This window comes from Bos javanicus, chromosome 5, assembly GCF_032452875.1.
Source record: "Bos javanicus breed banteng chromosome 5, ARS-OSU_banteng_1.0, whole genome shotgun sequence".
Classification (NCBI taxonomy): domain Eukaryota; kingdom Metazoa; phylum Chordata; class Mammalia; order Artiodactyla; family Bovidae; genus Bos; species Bos javanicus.
Window position 1 is genome coordinate 70,619,814 of NC_083872.1, and position 27,900 is coordinate 70,647,713.

At 36.4% G+C, this 27,900-nt stretch overlaps 1 protein-coding gene across 8 annotated transcripts in view; it reads left to right on the forward strand.

Annotated features, from left to right (window-relative positions):
* The window catches only part of RIC8B (RIC8 guanine nucleotide exchange factor B), a 101,326-nt gene that overhangs the window by 28,938 nt on the left and 44,488 nt on the right, over positions 1-27,900 (forward strand). For all 8 annotated transcript variants that reach the window (XR_009736526.1, XR_009736527.1, XR_009736528.1 and 5 more), the window contains exons 3-6: positions 7,066-7,674; positions 19,171-19,265; positions 25,753-25,981; positions 26,720-26,815. Coding sequence is in view for 5 of the 8 variants with exons in the window: in XM_061417205.1 (XP_061273189.1) it covers positions 7,066-7,674; positions 19,171-19,265; positions 25,753-25,981; positions 26,720-26,815 (1,029 nt within the window). In the remaining 3 variants the exon portion in view is untranslated. The remainder of the gene's footprint in view (positions 1-7,065; positions 7,675-19,170; positions 19,266-25,752; positions 25,982-26,719; positions 26,816-27,900) is intronic.

Here is a 27,900-nt window from a genome sequence, read left to right on the forward strand (position 1 = left end):
TGGACATCTATCACTTTTTACCACAGTGCCTAATAATTAAAGCCTTAATAAGTTCCCTGGTGGCTCAGTGGTAAAGAATCGACCTGCCAAGGAGAAAACATGGGTTCAGCCCCTGGGTCTAGAAGATCCCCTGAAGAAGGAAATGGCAACCCACTCTAGTATTCTTAGCTGGAAAATTCCACGGACAGAGAGAGGAGCCTGGCGGGCTACAGTCTATGGGGTTGTAAAAGAGTTGGGCACGATTTAGTGACTGAGCAACAAAAACAAAGTCTGTTTATGAGGCATTATAGTATTTCCTCATTACTCTGGGATCTGAGTTAATTTTACTGCCTTCATTATATATTTGAAGAAAATATGGGATAAAATGCATTCTTTAGAGCGGTGCCTTCACATTATTTGTGATGAAGGACCAAGTTTTTTGCTTATTTGTTTCTTAATTTTCCTCTAATTTGTAATAGACCAGTAGTTTTGAAAGTACAATAAAAATGAATCATTAAAGAAATAATTACATTCTTGGATAGCAAAGTCAAATCACTATAACGGTTTCTGAATACATATTCTCAACTTTTTATGTGCTTAGTCAAACTCAGTTGTGTCTGACTCTGTGACCCCATGGACTGTAGCCCACCACGTTCCTCTGTCCATGAGGATCTCCAGGCAAGAATACTGGAGTGGGTTGCCATGCCCTCCTCCAGGAGATTGTCCCAAACCAGGAATCAAACCCAGGTCTTCCTCATTGCGGGCAGATTCTGTACTGTCTGAGCCACCAGGGAAGTCTAAGAATACTGGAGTGGATAGCCTGTCCTTTCTCCAGCAGAACTTCTCAACCCAGGAGTCAAACCGGGGTCTCCTGCATTGCAGGTGGATTCTTTACCAGCTGAGCTACCAGGGATGGTCTGATAACAAACAGTTTGTGAACTGGCACCAATCTGCTTTTGAGTAGTAATTACTACTTTTGAGTAGTAATATTTGTCTCAAAAAGTATTTTCTTGCTACCTCTTTGGGGTTGCCAGAGTTTAATAGACTAACTATGATGTCTATATTATAAGCAAAGACATTTTCTTTGTATATATAAAACTTGACTTTTCTCTTTTACAAGTATTTTTAGAAATCAGCTTTTAGGACAGCATATAAATCATGATGGATTCATTATTTGAATGCTCATATACATGTCATAGCCTGTTTTGCTTGTTTCATAATTGAAGTTAAAGCTAATCCTGGTTTTACAGATTAATAGTGAAAAGCTTACCATTCTGGAGCTGGAAGAAGAGTCTTGATGCACGATATAGAGGAAGAAGAAAATCTAATAAAGTGCTTGTTATGTCCCAGAGACTCACAACACCCCTCTGAGATATAAGTGATATTATTCCCATTTTACAAATGAGAAAGTGAGGCTCACAGAAGTAAAAAAAAAAAAAAAGGTCTGAATCATAGTGGTAAAGCTGGCTGTTAAATCCAGGTTTTTCTGATTTAAAAGCCTCTATAGTACATTTTCTTCTCTCATAAAAGAATGATGTCCTTTCTACCTTCAGAGAGCTTTTAGTAGCTAAGGCAAACTCATAAAAAAAAACAGGATTTTAGCAACCAATGATTGCTACAAATTTTGGTATGGGCATTACTTGGAGAGGAAGAACGTTGGGGGCTGAAGTAGTAAGGAAAAACTTTATATCAAAAGTTAATTTTAAGCTTAGTTTTGGAGAATGGATAAAACTTAAATAGTCAAAGAAGGAGAAGGACTGGATGCATATAAAAGGAAGATGGCAAGAAAGCAAAAAAAAAAAAAAAAACTCTACATGAAATAAATATAATTAGAGAGGAGGGTTTGATAGGGGAGCAGTATGAAAGAGAAGACTCAAAATGCAGGTTGGAGGATCCTAAATGCTAAGCTGAGGATTTGAGATCTTTACCTTATAACAATATATAAATGATAACCAGTACTGAACACTTAATGCTTTCCAAGCACTGTTCTAAGTACTCTACATACGTGATTGCATTTAGTAACTTTCCAAGATCACACCATTAGAAGACAGTAGTCAGCCTTTAAACACAAATTTAAATCCAGAACCCCTGCCCTTAATCACAGCACTGTTCTAGTTCTGGAGTCTATGATAAGTTGAACAAGTTTCAGGCCTAGGACCACTGATCTTAAACAAGTAATACACTTTACACCTCAAGTGATTTTTAACGTTTACGAAAAGTAATGTGACCAGATAATGACATACCATCCCTATTCCTGCCACCCTGATACGTCTTTAGGACAGTTGAGAAGTTACGGTGTTTGTGCTAATGGCTTTCAGCTCTGCCTACTTTTCTGTGCTTATCTGGTCAGTTACTCTCAGTTAACCCCTGGTCCCCAACATCCAAGTTATATCAGTCCATTGTTAGTTGTAGTTCATTCGTTCCTAGAATGTGGCTCATGAACTGACAGCAACAGCATCAACTGGGAACTTGTTAAGAGTCCCAATTCTGGCCTCATTCCAGACCAATTAAATCAGAAACTCTGATTCAATCTGTGTTTCAACAACCCTCACCTAGAGATTATGATACTAAGTGAAATAAGTCCAAAAGAGAATGACAAATACCATATGATATCACTTATATGTGGAATCTAAAATACGACACAAGTGAACACATCTATGAAACAAACAGACTCAGACATAGAGAACAGACTTATGGTTCGCCATGGAGGAGGGTGAGTAGGAAAGCGAAGGACTGAGAGTTTGGGACAAACTGTTATATATGGATGGATAAACAACAAGGCCCTGTTATATGGCACAGAGTCCTATAGTCAGTATCCTGTGATACGGAAGAGAATATGCAAAAGAATATATACGTATATATGTATAATTGAATCACTTTGCTGTACTGTAGATATTAACACAAGACTGTAAATCAACTCTACTTCAATAAAATTAACAACAACAACAACAAATAATTCTTTAAGAGATTATGATGCATGCTGAAAACCATTACTATAGTATACTCTAGGGTTTCCATTTGGGAGCAAGCTATCAAAAATTTTTTGACAAAACCTGGCATCAACATTGAGAATCTCAATCTTCAGTCTCTGCTGCTGGGTCTTGCAGTCTAACTTTATAGAAATAGCCATGGCTACTAAGCTAGTGGGGGTTCCCAGATGGCTCAGTGGTAAAGAATCCACCTGCCAATACAGGAGATGTGGGTTCAATCCCTGGGTTGGGAACATCCCCTGGAGAAGGAAATGGCAAGCCACTTCAGTGTTCTTGCTGGGATAATACCATGCACAGTGGGCTACAGTTCATGGGGTTGCAAAGAATCTGAAACGACTGAGCACGCGCACTGCAACCTAATGAGCATTTTAAAAGGGCTTTTTGTCAGCCTCTCTGAAGTAATTATACTTTATGAGCATACCTAAGCTTTGCTTTATGACTTTAGTTCATTCCTGAAAACCTTACCTCTTAGTGAAAAGATTTTAAAGCAGAAGATATTTCCATCAATTTTAATGGAAAAAAATTATGTGTTTCATGGTTATCTAAGATAGCAAAATAGTTTTCAGATTAAAAAATATATCAGTTGAACCATGATAACAAATTTGTATAAATAAATACCTAGAAAGTTAATAAAAAGTTTGTACTTAAAATGTTATGTAATGATGATTTATTATACTTGCAAAAAGAGGAAGAGAAGACTTGATAGTGAGAGATGGCTGGTGGTGGAGGAATACAAAGGAATTATTCTTTGGAAGGGGTTGGAGAGTCAGGTAGTAAACTTTAAAGCAGATAATCTTTGGGAGTATGTGGGTATCTTGCATTTAAAAACAGCTACAGCACACCTGGGCCTGCCAGTGGGATACAGATGAAAGGAGTGAGATGCCCCAACATCCATCTCACTCTCCAAGGAACTACATGCTTGTTGAAACTAAGTGCTGTATAGGAGAGCAGAGGGAGCAGCTGGGGAATCTTTTAGACCCTTCAGTCTTCAAATTAAACCTTAGGAAATGAGTGGGGTCCTGGCTGGTGGAAATGGGGACAGGGTAGGCCATGCTGAGGTAATGGTGGGAGAAGGTTCAGGACATATTGTCAGGGGACTGGGAGTCTGTTTGGAGCACTTGGAAAGAAAAGGGAGGGTGTATGTGTGTGACAGAGATATAGGAAAGGGGACACTGAGCTTATTTCAGCTGCATTCTGTGGGCAACAGGGAGCTATGGAAAGCATTTGAAGAGAGCAAGGCATGTTTTTGAAGGAGTAAAATCAACTGAAAAAAAATAGTTATAGCACAGGAAAATACCATTAAGGCAAAATAAAGAAACGAGTACTTTTGAAACAGAAGTCGTGCATGCACTCAACAGATGGGGGAATCATAAGGAATGCTACCTCTTCAGTGTTCTTGCTTGTTCAAATGCAAAGAAAAACTTTTGATTCATCCAAATGCGGTACATGGTTTAATTTTTCTTTATAATATTCTCTAAATAGAAATGATTGTATTGAGTAGAGCAATGAATGTGTCTGTTAAATATCACTTCTTATATTTTAATACAAAAAAGGGAGGGGTTCATTGTCCAAGAAGTGGTATTCCTTTTCAAGAGACATTATAACAGAAAGCTACCTAACACTTGTCATGTGAGGCAAGTCTGTGATGAGAAATGACATGTCTAAAAACAACTGATTGAAAACTATGCTTGAAACAGTCTCGGTTGTGGATTTCCTGCAAGCCTTCAGGTGAGGCAGTTTTTAACTCTAAATTTTGTAGACCTCTCTGATCTCTTTTATGTAGCCTTCTTATGTCCCAGAGTTTTAACAGTCCATTTGGTTTATAGCCTTGGCTATTTGTATTCATACTTTGCTCTTTTTCTTTCTTGAATCTGACAGTGGAGGAAGAAAGAAGTCATTCCTACCCACAGACTTGGAGTGGGGGAGGGGGCGCACGGGGGGGGGGGGGCGGGGGGAAGATTTTATTGTTGTTTTTGGTTTAGAAAGAAAAGAACTAAAGATTTCTGTGTTTTACTAGATATGTAGAACTCCAAATTCACGTATATAATATTTTATAATACCTTATTTATTATGTATTTCTTAAATAGGAATGTAGATAATTCCTTCTTGGTTAAAATTATATGGGAGCAAAGGTTATTTAACTCCACCACCCAGGAATATAGCACATAGGAAACTGTGTAAAACATATTTTTTTTCTTTGTCTTGGATGTGAAAAATCTGAAATTGGAGAAATTTTCCTATTTTATATATTTTTAATAATGGGCATATTATACTTTCCTCTATCCCAAAACAGCATTCACAAAAAAAATGCTTTCATGATGATATTAAAATATTAAGTGGAAGTCCCTTCTAGTTGATCAGGTATGTTAAGGGATAGAGTTAACAATGTAGTGAAGTTTTTTTTAGCTTGCTTGGTTAATTTCTTTTCCACCTCCATCTAGAGAACATAGTACATTTAAAATTGACGTTTCCATAGCTGTTTGACTCAGATGTGCTGAGAAGATGCACATGGCCTAAAATTTCTGCCAAGATCATAATTCTTGACCCACAGATAGCCTCTTTCAGTTAAAGTCTGATGACAGTAATAGAAACTTTGTAAAACCTTGTGTTGGTCATAGTTGTTGCTTTTGTTTTTATAAAATGTAATGGGTATAGAAATGGTTGGCAGTGGAATGGTTATACTTGCTGCTCCTCATACAAGGTTTGAGGTTCAGAGACCCAGATCTGCAGTTTATGGAGAAGAAAACTGGACATTGACTTTTAAGAGAATTATCAGTGGTTCTTAAATTTGGCAATGACAGAAAAAACCTTTTCAAAAAATTCAAGGTAGAGTACACTTTGGGTCCAAATAAAGCTGAAACTCCAGTACTTTGGCCACCTCATGCGAAGAGCTAACTTATTGGAAAAGACTCTGATGCTGGGAGGGATTGGGGGCAGGAGGAGAAGGGGACGACAGAGGATGAGATGGTTGGATGGCATCACTGACTCGATGGACATGAGTCTGAGTGAACTCCGGGAGTTGGTGATGGACAGGGAGGCCTGGCGTGCTGTGATTCATGGGGTCGCAAAGAGTCGGACACGACTGAGCAACTGAACTGAACTGAATTGAACTGAAAGAATTGTTTCTGAGATAGTGGTAGCAAGATTTGGAACCAGGACTACAAGTATATTTGTGTAATCTGTGCCCTACTCCAAGAGAAAAGGAAAGCTAAGATCCTGCCCACAGTCTGAGCTTCCCAAGCCGTATGTCCTGGCACAGGGCTGCATGGAGGAAGAGGGCTTTTTTTGTAATTTGACCACCCAATAGGAACACTTTCTGCAGTTAGTGTGGAGAGGGGCACCTTTTTGCAATTGACTGAAAGGAATCATATATGCTAGCTGAGCCCTCTTTGGAACCCAGTACTTGGAATAATTGTTAGCAGTGTTGTCAGCAAAAGATCTTCTCTGGGGTCATTTGATAATTAAATGTTATTACATATTAGCTAAAGAGAGTTCTAAGGTTTATATAACATGGGACTACTGCCCATAGTACTATAAATTGAGAAAACATTATCAAGGCTGAAACTAGGCATAAATGAAGGCTTCTTTAAGTCTTTTTGTAAGAGCCTATACTTGTGGCCAAATGTGAACCAGTTCTCAAGGCATTAATTTTTATTTCCAGGAGGGGAATAGCTATGATTCAGATGCTTACCTTCCATCCTCATAGTATATGTAGTCTGATATTAAAAATTCTTAAGAACAAACTTATATAAGATATTTGTAACTCATCTGTATAAAGTCACTAATTCTCTTTTAAACTAAGAATATTAGGCTGGAAGTTAGGAAACCCATACTCTAACTGTTGCTACCCTACTAATTCATTCTGGCCTCATACAAGTAGCTTAACCTTTCTGGCCCTCAATTTCCAAATCTGTAAAGTGAAAGAAGTGCACCAAATATAAGATCTCTTTCAGTTCTAACATTCTGTGACTAAAAAAGTAAAAATCTTTTCTAACCAGATCTTGAACTGCAATTTAATACACTGATAGAGAAACAGTCCATTTTAAATCACTTAAGCCAAATAACCATATTTTTCATACTCATTCTTGTTTTTCAGAAACTCTGTGAAGGCATATTTAAAGTCCTTTTAAAGGACATCCCAACAACATGTCAAGTGTCCTGCCTGGAAGTTCTCCGCATTCTCTCCAGAGACAAAAAGGTTTTAGTTCCTGTAACAACCAAGGAAAATATGCAGATACTGCTGCGACTAGCCAAGCTAAATGAGTCGGATGATTCTTTGGAGAAGGTGTCAGAGTTCCCAGTTATTGTGGAGTCATTAAAATGTCTTTGTAACATAGTGTTCAACAGTCAGATGGCACAGCAGCTCAGTCTGGAACTTAACCTTGCTGCAAAGCTCTGTAACCTCCTCAGAAAGTGCAAGGACCGAAAGTTTATCAATGACATTAAGTGCTTTGACTTGCGCTTGCTCTTCGTCCTGTCACTTTTGCACACCGACATCAGGTCACAATTGCGCTATGAGCTCCAAGGACTACCGCTGCTAACCCAGATCTTGGAAAGTGCCTTTAGCATCAAGTGGACCGATGAATATGAATCGGCCATAGACCATAATGGACCTCCTCTCTCACCTCAGGAGACAGACTGTGCCATTGAGGCCCTTAAAGCTCTCTTCAATGTGACGGTAGACAGTTGGAAGGTGCATAAAGAGGTAAGGTCAGGAAGAGTATTCTCATCTGCTTGGAATTTCATTGATTTGGGAGCTGCCTGAAACAAAGGAATGCTAAACAGGGAAATGGAGGAAGTTTCCAATTCCCTCATTAATCAGTTATATGACTCAGGATACATTTCTTAACCATTTATAACTCTTATTCTTTCCATCTGTGTGACACTTATCAGAAGAATAGGGTGAAGATGGACTGCTGTTTTGTAAGATGCCAAGTATAGTTCCTTTTCTGAGTTGTCATGTGTCTTTTTTTTTTTTAAGAGCCTCTTTCAGAAACAAGGTTTAAATTATTATAAGAGTTGATGGGAAACAAAACAGTGATTCATAAAGGTATAGGCATGTTCATTGCCTGCTATTTTAAAGAAACATTAAGATATTTAGGCCAGTTGAAATCAGTCAGTCAGAATGGATGTCTGCTCAGAAGAGTAAAAGACACTGTGTTTATCACCTGTCATACCAGTCTCCTGATGTGTTACTCTATCAGAAGTGTAGGATACAGCTAGGATATATGCTGATACACAGTCCTAGAAAACCAGTATAATTACACCAGAATATGGGAAGGTTATTTTAAACCACTTGATTTATTTCTAGACTAAGATCCTTTTCTGTGGCTTGGACCATCCAGCAACCCAAAGTGAGGCAGATTCGATAGTTTATATTTGAGTACCACAAGAACAATATGCTAAATGAGAAGATTAGTTTAAGAAAGTCAACAATTTTCAGTGAAGAGGACAAACCTTTTCCCTTGCTTCTACAATCTTAACATTTCACATTTACCCTCTCTCTTTAACCTTAAGTAACTCATAAAATTTAGTCTCTTTCTTAAAAAAAGAAAGAAAAGAAGTGTTTTGGTGCCAGAGCAAATTATCTTTTTTGACAGTTGACTTTAGGACTTAAGTTAACATTTTCCCGTGTCCATTTGAGGCAGTTCTCACCATGAATAAAGATCTGTTTTTGCCAGCACCTTACTTTGAAAGGATTATCTCAGTGTGGTGCTATAGTAGCAGTATGCAGGCATCTGAGTTTTAAAGTGCAAATAGGTCTATATTTTGAAACCAAATATTTGAAGATCAGTCCTAACAGCTGTTTTAGATGACTGTAGTATGGTTAGTTTTTCCTGGGACTTGGCAGAAAAAGATGCAGAAAGCCCACATGCTCCATTTGTGCTTTGAAACCAAATATTTGGAAGTATTTAAAATGTTATGTCTCTATGCTTATTTGGTACCTTCTATGGTTATTTTTCTTACACTGTTTGCTTTGGTGTTTTTAAGTTCTCCATTTAGTTGCAAGAGCCTTTCTGAGACTGTTGGTTTGCCATTGTTGGAGCCCCTGTTATTTAAATTGTGTCCAAAATAGTAGCTCAGACCCTTTCAGATTCCTGACAGAAAGGATTTATAGTTCAGCGGCTGCACATCAGCATATGTATGGAATGATGTGTAATAAATAACAGTATACTGAAATTGGCCCTAATTAGTGTGCTTCAGTTATAATTAATAGCAGGGCTGGAAGAGGCTTTCAAAAATGTTGAAGTGCCAAATGCTTACTCTGTATTATAGAATGTTTATTTTTCAAAAGATACATGATAAAGGATCAGTAGTCCTGAAGTGGACATCTCAACAAACCCCTGTGAGTCATGGATCTCTTGATACAACCTGTGTAAAATGTACCTAGTTAATATGCCTCTGGGCTATTTTGAAGTTATCAGAAGTTGTAAACAGTATTGACAACAGAGTCTTGACTATGGAAAAGGTTGGGCTTCCCAGGTGGCGCTAGTGGTGAAGAACCCACCTGCCAATTCAGGAGACTTAAGAGACCCAGATTTGATACCTGGGTCAGGAAGATCCCCTGGAGGAGGGCATGGAGACCCACTCTAGTATTCTTGCCTGGAGAATTGGACTACTAGTGGGCTACAGTCCATAGGTTGCAAAGAGTTGGACACAACTGAAGCAACTTCATACTCATGCACACATGCGTGGGAAAGGTTAGTTTAAACCATTTGAGTCTCCATAAGTCTCTAAATTCAAATTTTAGCAAGCATTTAGTCAGTCAACAAATATTTATGAACAATTGCCAGGTATTACCCAGGCGTTGTGAAATATATTGGTGAAGAGTACAGATAGTCTCTTCAAACTTCAGTTCTATTGGTGAGACAGATAATTAGTAAACAAATATGTAATTTGAATTGTGTTAAGTGCTAGGAAAGAAACAGTACAATGATGAAGAATATTTACTACAGTTAGAGAAGACCTCTGAAAGTCTCTCCTGAGATCTGAAGACTGAGAATGATTCGGCCTTCTAAAGAATGAGGGGAGGAAACCTTTCTCCAAGATTGAATAGCATGTGAAGAGACACAGAAATCAGAGTATAGAGTACTTTTTATTGAGGTGTCTACAACTTGACTGTGATGCTCTGGATGTGGCCAACAAAATTGGGATCATCCAAACTGAGTTGGGCTTCCCTGGTGGCTCAGACAGTAAAGAATCTGCCTGTAATGCAGGAGACCTAGGTTTGATTGCTGGGTCAGGAAGATCCTCTGGAGGAGGATGTATTACTGGCAACCCATTCCAGTATTCTTGCCTGGAGAATTCCATGAACAGAGGAGCCTGGCAGGCTACCCATGACAACTTGGCATAAAGAAAATCTATAGTAAGGGTGCAGAGAAACTCTTCCTCTTGTCAGGAAGAGTTCATTTACCTGAATTTTAATATCTACTTGATTGTCAGATTAAAGACATCTTTCTCCAGGTGAGCAATCATCTAAAGAATTGTTAACACTTTAAAATACCAACTGAAATAAAGGGATATGGAAAGCTGACTGTATGGAAGAATCCAACTTTAAAATACAGATTTAAAAATAATATTTTCCTTATTCTGAAAGGGAATTCTTGCTAAATAATACTGCAGAGATCTAAGGGAAAAAACATATGAGCAAGAAGAAAGTACAAATTATCTGTAAATCTACCACTCAGAGATAAGCCTTATTTGCATTTTGCTGTATATCTTTCTAACCATTCTTTGTTGTATAATATATAAACATATATATATATATATATATATATATTTTTTTTTACAAAAATGCAGTCATTTTATCATCTTGCTTTTTTTCTTTTCCACAATAAATGTTCTTGAAGAGTAGTAGATTACATGATGTGTTCCTTGAAGCCATAAAGTTCCTAGGAGTGACCTCTGAGGTTGAGTGGACAGTGTTTCAGGTTCCCACCCTTTCTTTAAAAAAAGCACCTTTGATTGTTGCTGTTGCTATTGTTATTTCTTTAAATTTAGGCTGTAACTAGATTTCATTTGGGATATAGAGTTCTGCATCCAAAAAAAATAAATTTTAATAACCATTTTCTTCTCATGTTTGTTAAAGATAATAAATCTTTATGAAAGAACAAAAGTGAAAGTTGCTCAGTCATGTCCGACTCTTTGTGACCCCGTGGACTATACAGTTCATGGAATTCTCCAGGCCAGAATACTGAAGTGGGTAGCCTTTCCCTTCTCCAGGGGATGTTCCCAACCCAGGGATTGAACCCAGGTCTCCTGCATTGCAGGAGGATTCTTTACCAGCTGAGCCACCAGGGAAGCCCTTATGAAAGAACACTCATAAGTATATGTGTAAAAATACTTAAAAGTATTCCTTCATAAGGATCCATCAACCTTTAACAAATGCCCTATGTGTAAGAATTTGGGTTTTTTGCAATTGTTTGCTATTTTAAATAGTAATACAGTGAATTTTCTTACAAAGTCTTTGTAGATAAATTCCTGAAATTCCTGCACCAAAGGATTTTTCAAAACTTTAGGGTTTTTTGTATGTGTCATACGTATTTAAATGTATATGTATTACCAAATATTGACCTTCAGAAGAACAGGACTAGTTTATACCTTTCAAAACCTGGGCATTTCACTTTTTAAAATCTTTACCTATTTTACAACTCAGTTGTCACAAAAAATATGTTTGGTTTTGGTTTTAACTGTTCTAGTAGGTATTTTTTATGACTGTTCATTTACAATTCACAAAAACAGAAAATTAAATTTTTCTTGAGGTTTAGCAAATTAGTGGAATTTGTTCATTTTAGATTCATGCCTCAATGTTAAATTCCTGTCTGGAAGCCAATGCCATTAGTAGAATTTGGAGATTCTTTTCCATTCATTAGGAAATGTAGCTAGCCTTATTTCTACATGTGGTGTCTGTCTGTCTCCCTACCTTCCTCCCTGTCTCTTTCTCTCCCTTTCCTGATAGTAGTGTATTTTAAAAGGTCAAATGGTCAAATGATTCCTTTTATAGGACCCAAAGTCAATTCTAGAAAAGTTCATGGAAATGATCCTGTCTTCTTCCTGTTTTAACACTTTGCTAAATCTCTTGGCTCATCGAGGAAAGCATGTTATTCTAGAGATCCCTTACTTTTAACATATGTTCCCTTCTGCAGTGTTTCCTAGGTATCTATGCAATATAATGAAAAAATACAAGGAAAAGCACACATGTTAGAGCCAGACAACCAAGTACAAACAGAGAAGTAGTACAAGTATCTGAGTATTAAAGGATGTTTGAGTGAGATAAGAGAGTGAGTATCTTTAGGAGTCAATTGGAATGTCACATTGTAACAGAAGAGCTTGATTCCATAATTATTTTAGAGACTTTGAAGGAATGTGAAGAAAGTACATGACATTATTTAATTAAAAATAAAGCTTCTCTCTTTTAACTGAATCATTTTTTCAACAAACATTTATTTTGTCCCCAACATATGCAGAGTTTTGTATTAGGTACACAATATGCATTATAAAGCATCTTTGCCCTCAGAGAACTAACAGTACAGTAGGAAAATCAGACATGTGAACAGATGGATACGTAACTGTTTTGTCATATTATTTACTGTTCTTCTCTACACTTTCTGTATGTTTGAAAGTAAAGAATTACCTCAGAATACACAGATGCTACAAATGCCATGTATTCTAGATCTTTGGAGGTCTATCTGACCTCACTGTCTTAGTCTTTTTGCTAAGCAATATACGTAGCACAGAATAAATGTTTAGTGAGTATTTGTTTTATGAAAAATAAAATGTGATGCAGTTTGTGTAATCTGCATAAACAGAAATATATAAGAGAAATAGCCCAAAATGACAAGGAGGAAAGAAAATTAAAATTTCAAAACTATTAAAAAATTTTTCTAGAAACCTAAAACATTTAATAACATTGTTTAGAGAGCAGATTCTAGCTTTTTTGAAGATACAGCACACTATTTTATAGCATTTATATTTCCCTTTGTAAGTCAATTCAAAAAAACATTTATTACTTTATGCCCAGGACCATGTTAGCTGTAAAAGATGTGAAGGTAGAATACTTAATCTTTGCCTATAAGGAGACAGAGATCTTTGAACATAATGCTAATTTAGAAGGACAGATAACTGAAAAATAGCCTGGGTAAAACATAGGGTGAAATACTACCCGGGGTATAGCTATATTTCCAGGTAAGAGTACATGTGTACGTTTGTGTGTGCATGTGTATTTATGTTTCACTTTTGTAGAATTGAAATTTAATTTTCATAGGACCAGTTTCCTAAACCTTCTTGAACTAAGTAGAACTACCCTGGGATAACATAGCCTGTTTAGGACCCACTGGTGTGAAGTATTCTCCTTTCAGACTTTTTCTCAGGCCTTGATTAGATCAGTTAAAGCTTTCAATGAAAAGGTATGAAGATATTGATACCTTTACCAAACAAAAATGAAAATATTCCACAGATTGCATAGGAGGAAAAAGCAATGGTACAGTAGTGGAACCTATAAATAGGAAGCAAAGTCTATATAAAAAGGTCCCCCCACCAAAAAAAGATTCCAAAGAGTTTCATGAGTTTCTACCTCTCTTTTAGTGTTATCTCATTTTGATTTCTGCTATCCCAACAAGCTTGCTTGCTTTTCTCTTTCTTCCTTCTCTCTTTGTCTTAGGGATTTTTTTCCCTTATCAATCTTTGGAGATAGTAGGATTACAGAGGAAAAAATATTGATGCCCTAAAGATGTCAAATCTAAGCTCTTGAAGAAGTAAACGACAGTTTATAAGTTGTTTGTATACTGTTTTGTAAAGAGCAATTATATTTAATCCTTCAAGCATCTATATGAGACAGGAGGAATATTAATCTCATTTGACAAATGAAGGACAGTGAAGATCAAAGAGTTTATTTATGTGGTCACCCAGCAGAATAACCGATAGTAGGAAATCATGTCCACTCTAACCTTTGTTAAGTAAGACATCTTAAATGATAGCTCTTATTCAACAAATATTTATTGAGCCATAGACTAATAATAGAATAAAAAGTCTAGAAACAAGCGTATACATATATAGTCAACTGAGTTATGATACAGGTAACATTGAAGTGCAGTGGGAAAAGGTAGGTTTTTTAATCAATTAAAAATGAATTTAGGGACTTCCCTGGTAGTCCAGTGGTTAAGAATCTGCTTGCCAGTGCAGGGGACACAGGTTTGATCCCTGGTCTAGCAAGATTCCACATGCCACGGGGCAACTAAGCCATGGGCCACAACTCCTGATCCCACACTCTGGAGCCAACAAGCCACAACTATTCAGCCTGTGGTATGCCTAGAGGCCATGCTCGCAACAAGAGAAGCCACTGCAATGAGAAGCCCACACACCACGACTAGAGAGCAGCCCCTGCTCATTGTAACTAGCGAAAGCCTGCATGTAGCAGCAAAGATGCAGCACAGCCAAAACTAAATAAATTTAAATCTCTACCTTATACCATACAGAAAAAATTAATTTGTGATGGGTAAGAGATTTTAAAATGTAAAAGGTAAAGTAATAAAAGCTTTTGGAAGAAAGCAGAAGATTATCTTCATGACTCTATTTTAAATAAATCAAACAATTCTTAAATACGAAAGATTTTTAAAACAGTACAAAATAAAGATCAAGCCATAAAGGAAAAATTGACAAATGGGCTTTCATTAAAATGAGTTCATCAAGAGAAGAAGGTAAAAAAACAAGCTACCAAATGGGAAATTATATTTGTAATACATATATGCAATAGGTACTCTACCTAGAATGCTTTAAAGAAATTCTACAGAGTGTCAATCAACCCAATGGAAAAATATGCAAAAGACTTGAACAGGCACCTCATAAAAGAGCTATACAAATGACTTACAGATATAAGCAAAAAATGTGTTCAACATTATCAGTCATTGGGAAAATGCATAATAAAACCTCTGTACATCCACTGAATGGCAAATTTAAAAGGCTGACAATACCAAGTGTTGGCACAGCTGTAGAGCACACTGATAGAAGTGTAAGCTGGTCTAAACACTTTGAAACACTGTTTTGTGGAACCTCCTAAAGTGTGTCTTATGTATATGACCCAGCGTACCAAATGACATGTAAGAAAGTGTGTACATATTCATAGCAGCACTCTTCAGTATAGTCCACGTCCAGCAAGAGTAGGATGGATATGTGAATTATAATATACTCATATTCAGCAGTGACTTCCTAACCTAGCTATGAGGAAACATTGTTTTCCCTAGATGTCAGGATGGAACTCTTGTAATACAGTATTACACAACAATGTCAGACTGCTTGAAAAGTTTCTAAATGTTCAAGTGTACCTTCTGTACTCATGGCATTGCAGATCAGTGGCAAACAGTGCAGACCAGCACTTCAGATAACACTAATCTCAAGTGATGAAAAATCCCACAACCAGATGCAGAAGGGTCTCTATTTTATGATTCCCTTCATGTAAAATTCATGACAACAAAAATCACTCACCTATGATGTTATTTGTTAGAATTATAATTGAAGAGCTGGAAATCTATCATTTGAAGAGGTCATGAGGGCAGTTCTGAGGTTCTCAGTCCTGGCATTGCTTTGTTTTCATGCTGGTCGTATGGACGTGCTCATTTTGTGAAAGTTTATCTAGCTGTACACTTAGAATTTGAGCACTTTTTAATGTTTTATTTACATTAAAATTATTGAACATTTATTAAACATATGCCTTCTAAACTTGTGAAGGTAGTAGATGAATGGAGAAAACAATGCCTATGTAAGTATATAAACAAATGTGAAATTACAGATTATGATTCCCTGAAAGAAATCATAACAAGATACAATGAAAGAGAATAATAAAAGAAGGAATCTACTTAGACAAGGTGGTCCAAGAAGGGGCTACTCTGAGACCTGGAGGATGAAAAGGAGTCAGCGATAACCATGGCAAAAACTCTAGGGACTTCAGTAGTTGAGTAAAGAAATAGAATTTAGTGTATTTACAGTAAAAGAGGATATGCAGACATAAGGTACAACCTGGGAATTGGTGTCACAAAGACTGGGACAGGAGGATAAGGGATGGAAAGAAGTTGGATTTTCACTTGCAGTTGCAGAAGTGAAAAGACTAGTGGAAAGACCAGCATGGAGTTTTGCAAGAGGCTTGTTGACATCAGCATGAGAAGAGAATGATGTGATATTTAAAATAAAGAAAAATCTAGTGTTAAAGGAAGTGTATTCCTAGTTAATTATCCAAACCAAAGAAAATATGATCTTTTTAAGAGTTAACTGCTGTGGTTTTTTGTTCAGTCATGTCCGACTCTTTGCAACCCCATGGACTATAGCCCACCAGGCTCCTCTGTCCATGGGGATTCTCCAGGCTAGTATACTGGAGTGGGTTGCCATGCCCTCCTCCAGGGTATCTTCCCAACTTAGGGATCAAACTCAGGTCTCCCACATTGCAGGCGGATTCTTTATCATCTGAGCCACCAGGGAAGCCCAAGAGTTAAGTAATAGACGAATTTCATGTGCATTTCAGTGTGCTTCATGTAATGTGATGTATGTAAAAGTAATTTGCATATTAGAGAATTTTGATTCAGGCATTTGAAGATGGATGGCAAGTAGAACAGCATTCATTCCAAACCCTTAGCATCTCTAGCATTCCACTGGTCTCCCCTCCCCAACACACAGTAATTTCCTTATCACTCATTTCAGCTCTATCCCTTTTGATTTCTTCCTGCCTCATCCTTCCCCCTCACCCTCAAATGTTTCATTGAAAGTACTAAGCATTTTCATGTATGTCAGCTTCTTTAATCCTTTTGTAACCCCAGCAGTCTCATGTTTGTGGAGCTGTATAGAGGAAACTGGCTCAGAGAAGCTATATGACTTGCCTAAAGTCACAACCTATACTCTTGACTCTAAGTGCAATGCTTTTTCTATCATGCCATTGAGACCTTCATCTTTTCCAAATTAGCACGTGATAGTGTTGTTTCAAAATATTGAAATATGAAATATTTGAAATATTGAGATATTCAAAATATTACATTATGAGTAATGAAATTGTGCTGTTGTTTGTTAGATTTTATAAAAGACATCTTTCTAGAAGCGCTAAGTTATATATAGGAATATAAGATGTTGTCGTTCAGTCATTAAGTCATGTCCAACTCTTCACAACCCCATGGACTGCAGCACGCCAGGCTTCCCGATCCCTCACCATCTCCCAGAGTTTGCCCAAGTTCATGTCCATTGAATCAGTGATGCCATCCCAACTGTCTCATCCTCTGTCACCCTCTTCTCCTTCTGCCTTCAATCATTCCCAGCAACAGGGTCTTTTCCATTAAGTCGGCTCTTCACATCAGGTGGCCAAAGTACTGGAGCTTCAACTTCAGCATCAGTCCATATATGTATAATATGTGACCATATTTCACTTTACATAGACTTGGAATCAATTATATATATATGTATATACACATATATATATACAAACAAAACTTTAAAGCTTTTAATAGCTTTTGAAGTAATTAGAAACTTCCTAAAATGTAACATATCCAGGATCTGATTATAATAGATAATTATCACTAATTTCATATGTCTTCTTAATTACTAAAAATCTGGAATAAAAAAGGTACAACCTTGATGCAGATGGTTAAAAAAATTGTAGTGGCCCAAGATCTCACTAAAAATAAAGAGGTAAACCAAATGATTGCACCCCACTCCAGTACTCTTGCCTGGAAAATCCCATGGACGAAGGAGCCTGGTAGGCTGCAGTCCATGGGGTTGCTAAGAGTCGGACAAGACTCAGCGACTTCACTTTCACTTTTCACTTTCCTGAATTGGAGAAGGAAATGGCAACCCACTCCAGTGTTCTTGCCTGGAGAATCCCAGGGACGGGGGAGCCTCGTGGGCTGCCATCTATGGGGTCGCACAGAGTTGGACATGACTGAAGCGACTTAGCAGCAGCAGCAGCCGCAAACCAAATGATTATTCAGAGCTTAGCTTATTTCCTATTATTTGCCTTCCCTCTGACAAGTGAAAGTTGCTCAGTCGTGTCCGACTCTTTGCAACCCCATGGACTATACAGTCCATGGAATTCTCAGAATACTGGAGTGGGTAGCCGTTCCATTCTTCAGGGGATCTTCCCAAGCCAGGGATTGAACCCAGGTCTCCTGCATTGCGGGCAGATTCTTTACCAGCTGAGCCACAAGGGAAGCCCACGAATACTGGAGTGGGTAGCCTATTCCTTCTCTAGCGGATCTTCCTCACCCAGGAATCAAACCAAGGTCTCCTGCATTTCAGGCAGATTGTTTACCAACTGAGCTATCTGACTGTCTACATGTCTTTAATACCACTGAAAGTGAAAGTGAAGTCGCTCAGTTGTGTCCGACTCTTTGCGACCCCATGGACAGTAGACTACCAGGCTCCTTCATCCATGGGATTTTCCAGGCAAGAGTACTGGAGTGGGTTGCCATTTCCTTCTCCAGGAGATCTTCCCAACCCAGGGATTGAACCCGGGTCTCCTGCATTGTAGGCAGACACTTTACCATCTCAGCCACCAAATACCACGATGAGTAAACATTAGGAAAATAGGAGATTAAACTCAGATTACTTGTTTTTCATCACTTGCTTGTCACTTTGGAGAGCCTAGGAGCAAGATTGGGAGGAACTAGGAGATTAAGAAGATTCATTAAAATCAAGTAGATTAGTAGATTTTAATCCATCATCTTTGAAACTTAAGAGATAAGATATTTTTACTGAGAACACACAACCTGCTTCTGAAATATCTGATAGTATTATATGTGTTTGAATTTTATACTGACTTGTAAACTGGAACAGTATACTATCCAACAAAAGAATCTAGACTTTCTGGAAATGGAAAAGATCCCTAGTTGCACTGAATCTTGTCATAAGATAAAACAGAGTAGGTAATATATGGATCTGATCATGTTTCTCTTTGACTGACATGTCATAAGGGAGAGGCCAGATCTAACAACTTCTGGTTTCAGCCATTTCTGGCAGTAGCTGTAGCTGTTCATATGAGATGACTGTTCACTTAGTGTTACCTTGGAAATTGTTCCTGGAATATCCTGTTGTCTATTATGTACGCATGAGAATAAGTGTTTTGGGGGTCTGATATGCCATAGGATGACTCCCAGGAATGTAGTAATGTACCAGACTCTTTGTTAAGGCATTTTTTTCAATCTCCAATTTTCTTCTGTTTTATTTGCCATAGAGTGAGTCTCATCAGTTTCGTGTCATGGCAGCTGTCCTTCGCCATTGTTTACTAATCGTAGGTCCAACTGAAGACAAAACAGAAGAGCTACACAGGTAGGTAGCCTCTGTTGATATCGCAGTGAAAGACATAATCAGTTCTTATTGTTTTTATGCATCTGATTTTAATTGTTATAAACACAAGAAAGTGGAAATATTATAGTAAATCAGGTAGCCAGTTGGTTGAAAATCATTACTATGCCCTGATAAGAAATTCTCATTCTGTTTCCTTTGACTTTGTTATATTGAGCCCCTCAGCAAGAGAAGAGAATTTGGCATTTGTTGCATTCAACAATAAAACCCAGAACAACAATAATAATAACTCACAGTTATTGAATACTGTGTGTAGCATTATGTTGAGTGCTTTATAACTACTAACCTCTTTTAATCATGAGGTAGGTACTATTTTTCCCTTTCAATATGTGATGAAACTGAGTCATAGAAAAATCAAGCAGTTTCTCTGAGATTGCATATAAGTGAAAGAGCTTGGGGTTGAATCCTGGTTTTAATTACTACACTTAAACTAATATTCTATTTTCATTGTAAGAGGGTTTATCAAAAAGTATATCTTAAGAAATGTTAATTAAATTTTAGAAACTTATTATAAGAATTGGGTCACAGTCTCAAGTATCAGTATATAAAAAAATAGTTCAAGTTTTGTGACTTGCCTACTAGAGCTATTATGTACTGCTGTTAAAAGTTATCATTCTCTGAGAACAACTGAAGAAGTATTAATGCATTTTTCTAGTTCTCTTACTTTCTATTTTATGTCAGATTAGTAGTAACAACACCTCTGACTTTAACATGAGATTGTCTATGGTGCTTTATTCTGTAAGAACACAAATGGCATTTTAAACAATTCAAATAAATTCAAATTTGTAAACTTTGGCATTAAATCTTTAAAAACAATTGAAAATTGGGTTCTTCTAACAGTAGAAATTACCTTTAGAAATTATCCAAAACATACATTATATTTACAGTATATACAGTACATATAGTATATCCAAAATATAGCTTAAGTAAAACTGTATAGAAATACAACCAGAGTGTAAAATAAAACATACCCTTGTTATTTTTCAGTCATATCCATATTATTTTAGTTATGATTGGCAGTTTATCATTTGATATTGTACTCAAGTTTGTTGGTAGGTTACCTTATGTACTCTGCCCTGCAAGCCTTCAAACAATTGTTTTCTTCACAATTAAAAAGTATACTTTTTTTCTGCAGCTGCAGATCAAAAGTTCCTTTAACTATCTAGAACTGTGTCCTTAGAAATAATCAGATTAACTGAAGTAGCTCAAATCCTTTAAAAAAGATTTTATTAAACATTTTTGTCTCACTAATTTTTTCGTAACAAGAAACACTGGAAACCTAGATATTAAAGCTAAAAGAAAATGGGTTTATAAGCCCAGGTATACATTTATTTATTTTAGAAATCTGATATCACAAATGACATTCATACAAGGATATGAGAAGAAAATGTTTTGATGGCAGTTGTTACACTAGTCACAAAAACATTACTAAGGATTTCTCTGAAGGGTGAATTTAATATTTTAAAACAGTACACCAGTATTCATCAAAAGAGAGCAAAACTGTGTAGAGGTTTTTTTTAAAAAAGAAAAGATTTTTTTTAAGTAATCTGAGATCTTTATTTTACTTTCTGATGATATTTGCTTTAAATACTTATTTTTCTTAAATTAAAAAAATATTTTTCTTTAAATTTATTTTTATCTTATAAGTTGCTCTGATAAATTATGTGTTAGCTCTACTGTAAATAAGAAGGAATTTCCCTAGAGACACAGACAGATTTATATGTATTTCTAAAAGGCTTTCCTGGGAGATTGAGGTTGCTGCTGACATGACAGTTTATCTGGACTGGCCTTGCATGTCCCTTTAATCAGAATTAAAGTGATTAGTATCATTAGAGCAGTAGTGACTCTAAGCTAATCTATTTAAATTCAGAAAAACTGTACCAGCCTCAAAGGGTTATTTTAAGAACCTTATTAGAATTGTAATATCTACTAAATTCTGCCCAGTTGTAGTGGCTCTGAAAACTGTGTGTGTGTGGTTAAAAGCATCATTTTAAAGATAATCAGAATGTTTCATATTTCAACATCTCGTTCCATTTTTTACCTTTATTTTGTAAATTTGTTTTTGCTTTTTTTTTTTAGAGGAAAAATGTAATGAAATAAGTAAACCTAGTGTGGTGGATGGTTATACATTGTCATCAAACTCAAAGGATTGTAACAGTGATTAAATGAGAGAAATTAGTAAAGCCATCCATCCCTGGTATGGAGTAAGTTCCCAGAAAATAGGGGAGAAGCTGCTCCTGCCAGCACCACAATCCTACTGCCACTGCTGCTTCTGTTATTGTTATTATAATGAGCATATTGGCTTTGAGATCCAATATTTCGTTCCAAATCTCTTCTTTAAAGTTTCTTCAATTTTGATATTTTGTTTAGAAAGCTGTTTCTTTGTATATATTGTGATTGTGTAGTGAAATCTCTTTTCTGTTAATCTAAGACTTTATCAAGCCAGATGCTTGGCAGGCATGTCAGGAGCCTGCTAAGGTGCTCTAGGAGACAAATGAGTAAAAATATGGCTTAGCAGCAGCTTTTTCTGATACGTTGTCTCTGTAAGACAGTGCCTTTTTTCCCCTAGAGAAATCAGGAGGACATGGACATAGAGATAAAATGAGTTAGCTGACAAAGACAACTGACCTTGACATCAACTTTATTACCACTAATCAGAATTTTATATAGTTTCTAAAATCTATATGTTCTATTTCATTTCCTTTTGTCTATATTTATGGTAAAAAGTAAATTGTTGGTATGATCCACCTTTGTGGCTCCATTAAAGGACATCCTAATTCTGTCTGTCTCTGCTATCTGCCTGAGAGTATTTTCAGCCCTCTTGTCCATAATCAGTAAGCTTATGCTAAACACTTAGCCAAAAAAAAAAAGAAGAGTTGCTTGTGGATGTGGTTGTGGTTTTGTTTTATTTTGGAGAGAAGGGGGAAGATGGGGATGGCCTGTATGCTAGAGAAGAAAGGAGAGAGAAGGACCAGATCTGATTTAATTTCCTTCAGCTTCTCAGCCTAATTCTTTCATTGGCATCAACAAAGATTTCTTTTTTTTTTTTATATCCAAAAGTGCCAGTGTGTATTTAAAAAATACTTGCTTCCTTGCTTTTTTTTGTTGTTCTTTGTTTAGACCAGTTCATTTTATCTCACATATTGAAGGGGACAGTTTAACACCTAATGACACCTCATTACAGTGCTAAGCATGTCTTTTCCTTAGCTTTACTGAGTCATAATTGACATATAACATTATATACATTTAAGGGGTACAGTGTGTTGATTTGATACACATTACAAATACAAAATGTTAAAAAATAAGCATAATGTCTCACACATGACAGACTTTGATAAATGTTTGTAAATTGGAACATTTTATTTTGGTTTATATTTATAAACTGCGTACTATGTGTTAGACACTATGTTGAGCTCTAGAGGCAACAAAGATAAAGAGAGTATGATCTTTGTTCTCCAAGGCTCACCAACTAAGTTGATGAGTTGTAGTTTTGAATAGGGTAATCTGGGCAGACCTCACCTAGATGGTATCATTTCAGCTAAGACTTAAAGGAAGTGAGGGAATGAGTGAGCCCTTTGACTGTGTGGGGATAGGGCGGTCCAGGAAATAGCGCAGAAGCAAAGGCCCTAGGGCAGGAGCAGTGGCAGGTGTGAAGAACTGCCAAGAAGTTTGTGTGGCTAAACCACCATACACATGTCCCTTTACCCTCTTGAATTTTACTCTCAGAGCATTTATCACCTTCTACTCAATTAGCTTTTTTGTTTTGACTGATCTCTACATGCTAGAAAATAAGCTCCAGAAGGGGAGGGATTTACCTCTGTTTTCTTCATAGTACCTGTCTAAAAATGCCTGGCATAAGTAATTAATAATTACTGAACTGAGTTAGATTAAGGTAAACTTAGGTATTTACCTCTGAGTTATATTAGGGTAAACTTAGGTATTTACCTCTGAAAATCTTTTGGAAATCTTGAGATTCATATAAGATTTTCCAGCCGTGAAAAAAGGTATGTGAGCTCCCAATATACAGAAGATACATTTGACCAGGAAAGTTTGCTAACAGCTGTAGGTCTGCTTATACTGTTATCATGCTCCTCAGTGTCATCTGGTATTAAATTATGTTTAGCCCAGCGATTGATACAGGACTGAATTTCAGATTGCCTTCCTTCTCCCACAACTAACAAGACTTTAATCAGAGCATTAAGGAGCTCTAAATAGGCCCTGCTTTTGAATCTGCATATCAGGAGGGGGCTGGGAGCTTGAGTGGGAGGATGTCATGTCTCAGTGATTAATGATCTCTAGGAGGCTGAAAAGGGGAGAGTAATATACACAGTATTTCTACCCCCTGGAGTAGGAATGCAAACACCATTGTGCAGATTTGTGCATAGTCACTGACTTCCTGGTAGCTGGAGAATTTCATACACTCTTCTACCACAAATAAAACTGTCAGAGAAGTGACAGAACTCAAAAAGCTGGCTTTCCTTACTTAAAAAGAATAGCTCGAACACAGTGAGCCAGAAAATTAATTTTGTAGTTGTTTGGTAACCCAGTTGTTCAATAAAAAACGAGAAAATGGAACCTTATCTTGAGAAGTCTAAAACCTCTAAATATTTGTTAACTCAAACTCTACATTTGATTTTTTAAATTTACCAAATTCCTAGAAACTGCTGATTTTAGATGAATTTAAAGGGAAGCAGTCCTTTATAATGTAATGCATCACCTTAAACTTTTCCCTGTGGTCTCTGTGTTAGATTCCAGCCTATTGCCCTCTGTGTTGAAAAAATACCGGTAACATTTCAAAATGGATTTTACAGTTTTAGAAATTAATTAAGAAGAGTTCTATTTTTTTTCTTTTACCACCAGTAAATCTATGATATCTAATAATAGTTCCCAAATCCTTAAGTTAGGAGCACAATATTTTTATCTATCGATAATAATCTACAGATAATTGCAAAACATTTTAAAAGGGAAGTTTGAGGGAAAACTATGGTATTTCAGCCAATTGTGATTTTTTACAAATAACCAAAAAGGGACTTTGTTTAATGGTAGTAGCAGTGATAGCAGCAGCAGCAGCTGTAGTAGGTTCTTTATAGGTAGAACCAAATAACTTGTATTTTACCAGGAACCATTCATTCAGAGGACTTGTTAAATTATTTTCCTTCTTGGTTCTGATTTTTTTGATGCCCTTTAACCACTTACTACTTTTTAAACTTGGAGTTCTTATAAAATTTTTTTCCCATAATATAAAAAGAAAGAAAAGAAATACTCATTCTTAGGGAAATGCAGCCACACTTCAGGGTAGAGGAGAGAAAATATTTTGTATTTTATTTCTGTTTCGTTGTTATTTGTTATTTTTGAGGGTGTCACTATAATCTAAATTAAAAGAAACTACTATGGCCTAAATTAAGACCGCATCAGTTAGATTAAGCCCTGAATTTGGTTTCCAAGTGGTTAGACTTTTAAATTGCATTTGCAAGAGTTTATTTTTAGTCAGGATGTGGTTATTTTTAGATCTGCTTCTCTGTCACTAGGAAATGTAATGCCTGTCTCTCCATTGTTGTTTATCCGGAAGTTCTGAGGCACAGGCTTTTAAGATCCAGTTAGCACAGAACAACACCTCTCCTTTTAAGTGAAAAAATATGAAATAATACATGAAGGAAAATATATTAAATAAGAGCATGTCTGATTTTTAAATTCTTAATGTCATTTTAACCTCTTACACACTGAGAAGCAGAAAATTTTTAGGGAATACCAAAAAATACAAGGTTTGGGTTCCCCCTACTGGTGTACATACTAGGCTTGTGATTTCATTAATACATAGCAAGAAAGGCCTAGGGGGATGAAGATTTGAAATAGCTATATTGGCCTCTTAAAGAAATCCGGGCATGAGAGAGGGAGAAAAAGCACCGTTTACCATTTTCTGGAAGTGTCTTATGAAAAAGGGGATGATCTAAAAATTGTATTTCTACGTCTAGAAAGGACAAAACTTAATCCTGCAATATTTGGTTTTTAATGCTGTTGCCTCCGTGATAAGCTGCTTATATACAGTGCTTCTCAAATGCTTTATGTTGTAATCTAAGGAATAATAAAACACCAGTGGATCCACAAAAGGATTTAAAACCCCAAGGAAAAACTGCAAGACTAGTATTGTATCATAATAAAATTAAAGAGCTAGTGTTAAAGCTCACTAATTCCTATTTTAGCATTTCAGAAAGTGACATGACATCATGTGATTGTGTATGTCCATTTAACATCTGTTCTTTCTAATTTGCCATATGTGTATTTGAAACAATTCTTTTTATTTTCTGTCTCTTAGTCAGTAAATGCCAAATAATATTAAAGGCTCATTTTGAAAAAGAAGAATTTTAATTGACTCCTAAAAGTCTTACTATGTTTGCATTTTAAAGGACTATTCAATCAAATTAAAATATTGTCTTTTTAAATTGCTTTTCAGCAATGCAGTCAACCTTTTAAGCAATGTTCCGGTCTCTTGTTTGGATGTTCTCATTTGTCCATTAACCCATGAAGAAACAGCCCAAGAAGCAACAACTTTAGATGAACTGCCCAGTGATAAAACAGCTGAGAAAGAAACAGTTTTGAAAAGCAATACCATGGTATACAATGGTATGAATATGGAAGCCATTCATGTCTTACTCAATTTTATGGAGAAGAGAATAGACAAGGTAATTCTGATAAAATGGAGAAGATGCTTCTAAAGAATGTAATTGTACACATATACAAACATCACAGGATATGATTTTTGAATCTAAATTTTTTATAGCTGATATCTTGAATAATTATTTATACTCTGGAAAGCTTTTTATTTACCATAAATGACAAATTGCTGAAACCAAGTGAATTTATTTGTTTAAAGCTGAAAATTGTGTTGATGTGACACCAAAATTGTGACTAGTGCCTGAAAACAAAGGAAAAAGTAATTTTCTAGTGTAGGTATTTTATAAGTTCTAGAAGTAAAAATTATCCCCCCCCCAAAAAAAATTGATGATAAATATTTTCCATAACAGCCAAAAGACATCTTTAAAGGAAAATTGCCACTGTAAGCTGCTTATTTTCTCCTTTCTGATCACTGTCTTTGTCAGGTAACTATATTAAAAGGCAGGAAGTTAGTTTGGGTCGGTCATGAAAACCTTTGCTGCCTTTAAGCCCATTGTCTGAGCCAGTGAGAATCCTATAAAATGTAGGAAAAATCAAGAAGGATACAAATGAGCATTAGTAAGCATGAAGATAACTCATGAAATAGAAATATTTTTAAGAAAATAATTTTTTAAATAGTTTTTACAGCTTTGGTAACATAAAATATCTCCCCCTTAAAAAGAGGAGTATTAATATACTCAGTTATATGAAGAAAAGTAACACTGATAGAAACTAATCTAATGCAGCATGTATGGTTTTCTTTGTAGGGAAGCAGCTATAGAGAGGGTCTCACTCCAGTTCTCAGCTTGTTAACAGAATGTTCCCGAGCCCATCGAAACATCAGAAAATTTCTCAAAGATCAGGTAACTGTTTAATGCATATTTCATCTCAAAGTTAATCTTCTTACATGTATTTTTTAACATAAAATCAATGAGTCGAATTTTTTCACGGTGATTTCTTTTCAGAATGTCAGAAACTCAAAAAAGTTAGTGTTAATCTTTGAAATCTTCCTAATCCAGAAATAAGTGACCCTGTATATTTTTTAAGTCATTCATTCATTTACTCAACAAATGATTATTGAGATTTGTGTGCTGTGTTCTAAGCCTTGAAATACAAATGAAGTCTTTGCCTTGTGGAGTTTCCCTTATAGTAGGGAGATTAAAAAGTAAACAAGTACCTTGATACAATGGCAAGTAGTGATAAGTGTTCTGAAGAAAGATACAGAGGAAGGGAAAACTTAAGGGAATAAGGAAGAGTCTCTCTGAGAAAATTTGAGCAGAAACTTGGATAAGTATGAAAAGGATCTTTGAAAATATCTGGAAGAGGATATTCTCTGAGAATAGTTCTGGGAATATTCTGGAAGAGGAATGTACCAGAGAGAATGAGTTCAGAGTCTCTGGATGAGAGGATATTTTGGTATGCTTAAGAAAAAGCAGAAAAGCTAGACAATGTCATGCCAGAGGGAGAGTACTGGATAAAGTACAAAAGGTAAGCAAGAATCAAACAACGTAAGGTTGTGTAGGACTTTCAGCTTTCTTCTAAGTGATGTGGGAAAGCATTGGGCAGATTTGAGAAGGGAAGTGGTGTGACCTCATTCATATTTAAAGATATTCTGGCTACTAGATAGGCCAGAGGAGTGTGAGTAGATGTGAGGAGACCATCTCCAAAGAGAACTGATGCCGAAGGTTATGATGGTCATAGTTAGAGTTCATGGTAAGAAATGATCTTCCTATCTCCGCATCTACCGTCTGTCTGCATCTGTCTGTACCACCATATCCCTTGTCTCCCCTCTGTCACAGGGGATGAACTGTCCCTGCTTCCTTCTGTGGCCAGCCTCTGTGCTCATATCCTGGAACCCTTTCCCTCTCACCTCAAGAACTTTGCTCCTACATTTATTCTCTTTTTTCTCACCTTTTTTTTTTTTTTTAATGTATTGGATCATTTTTAT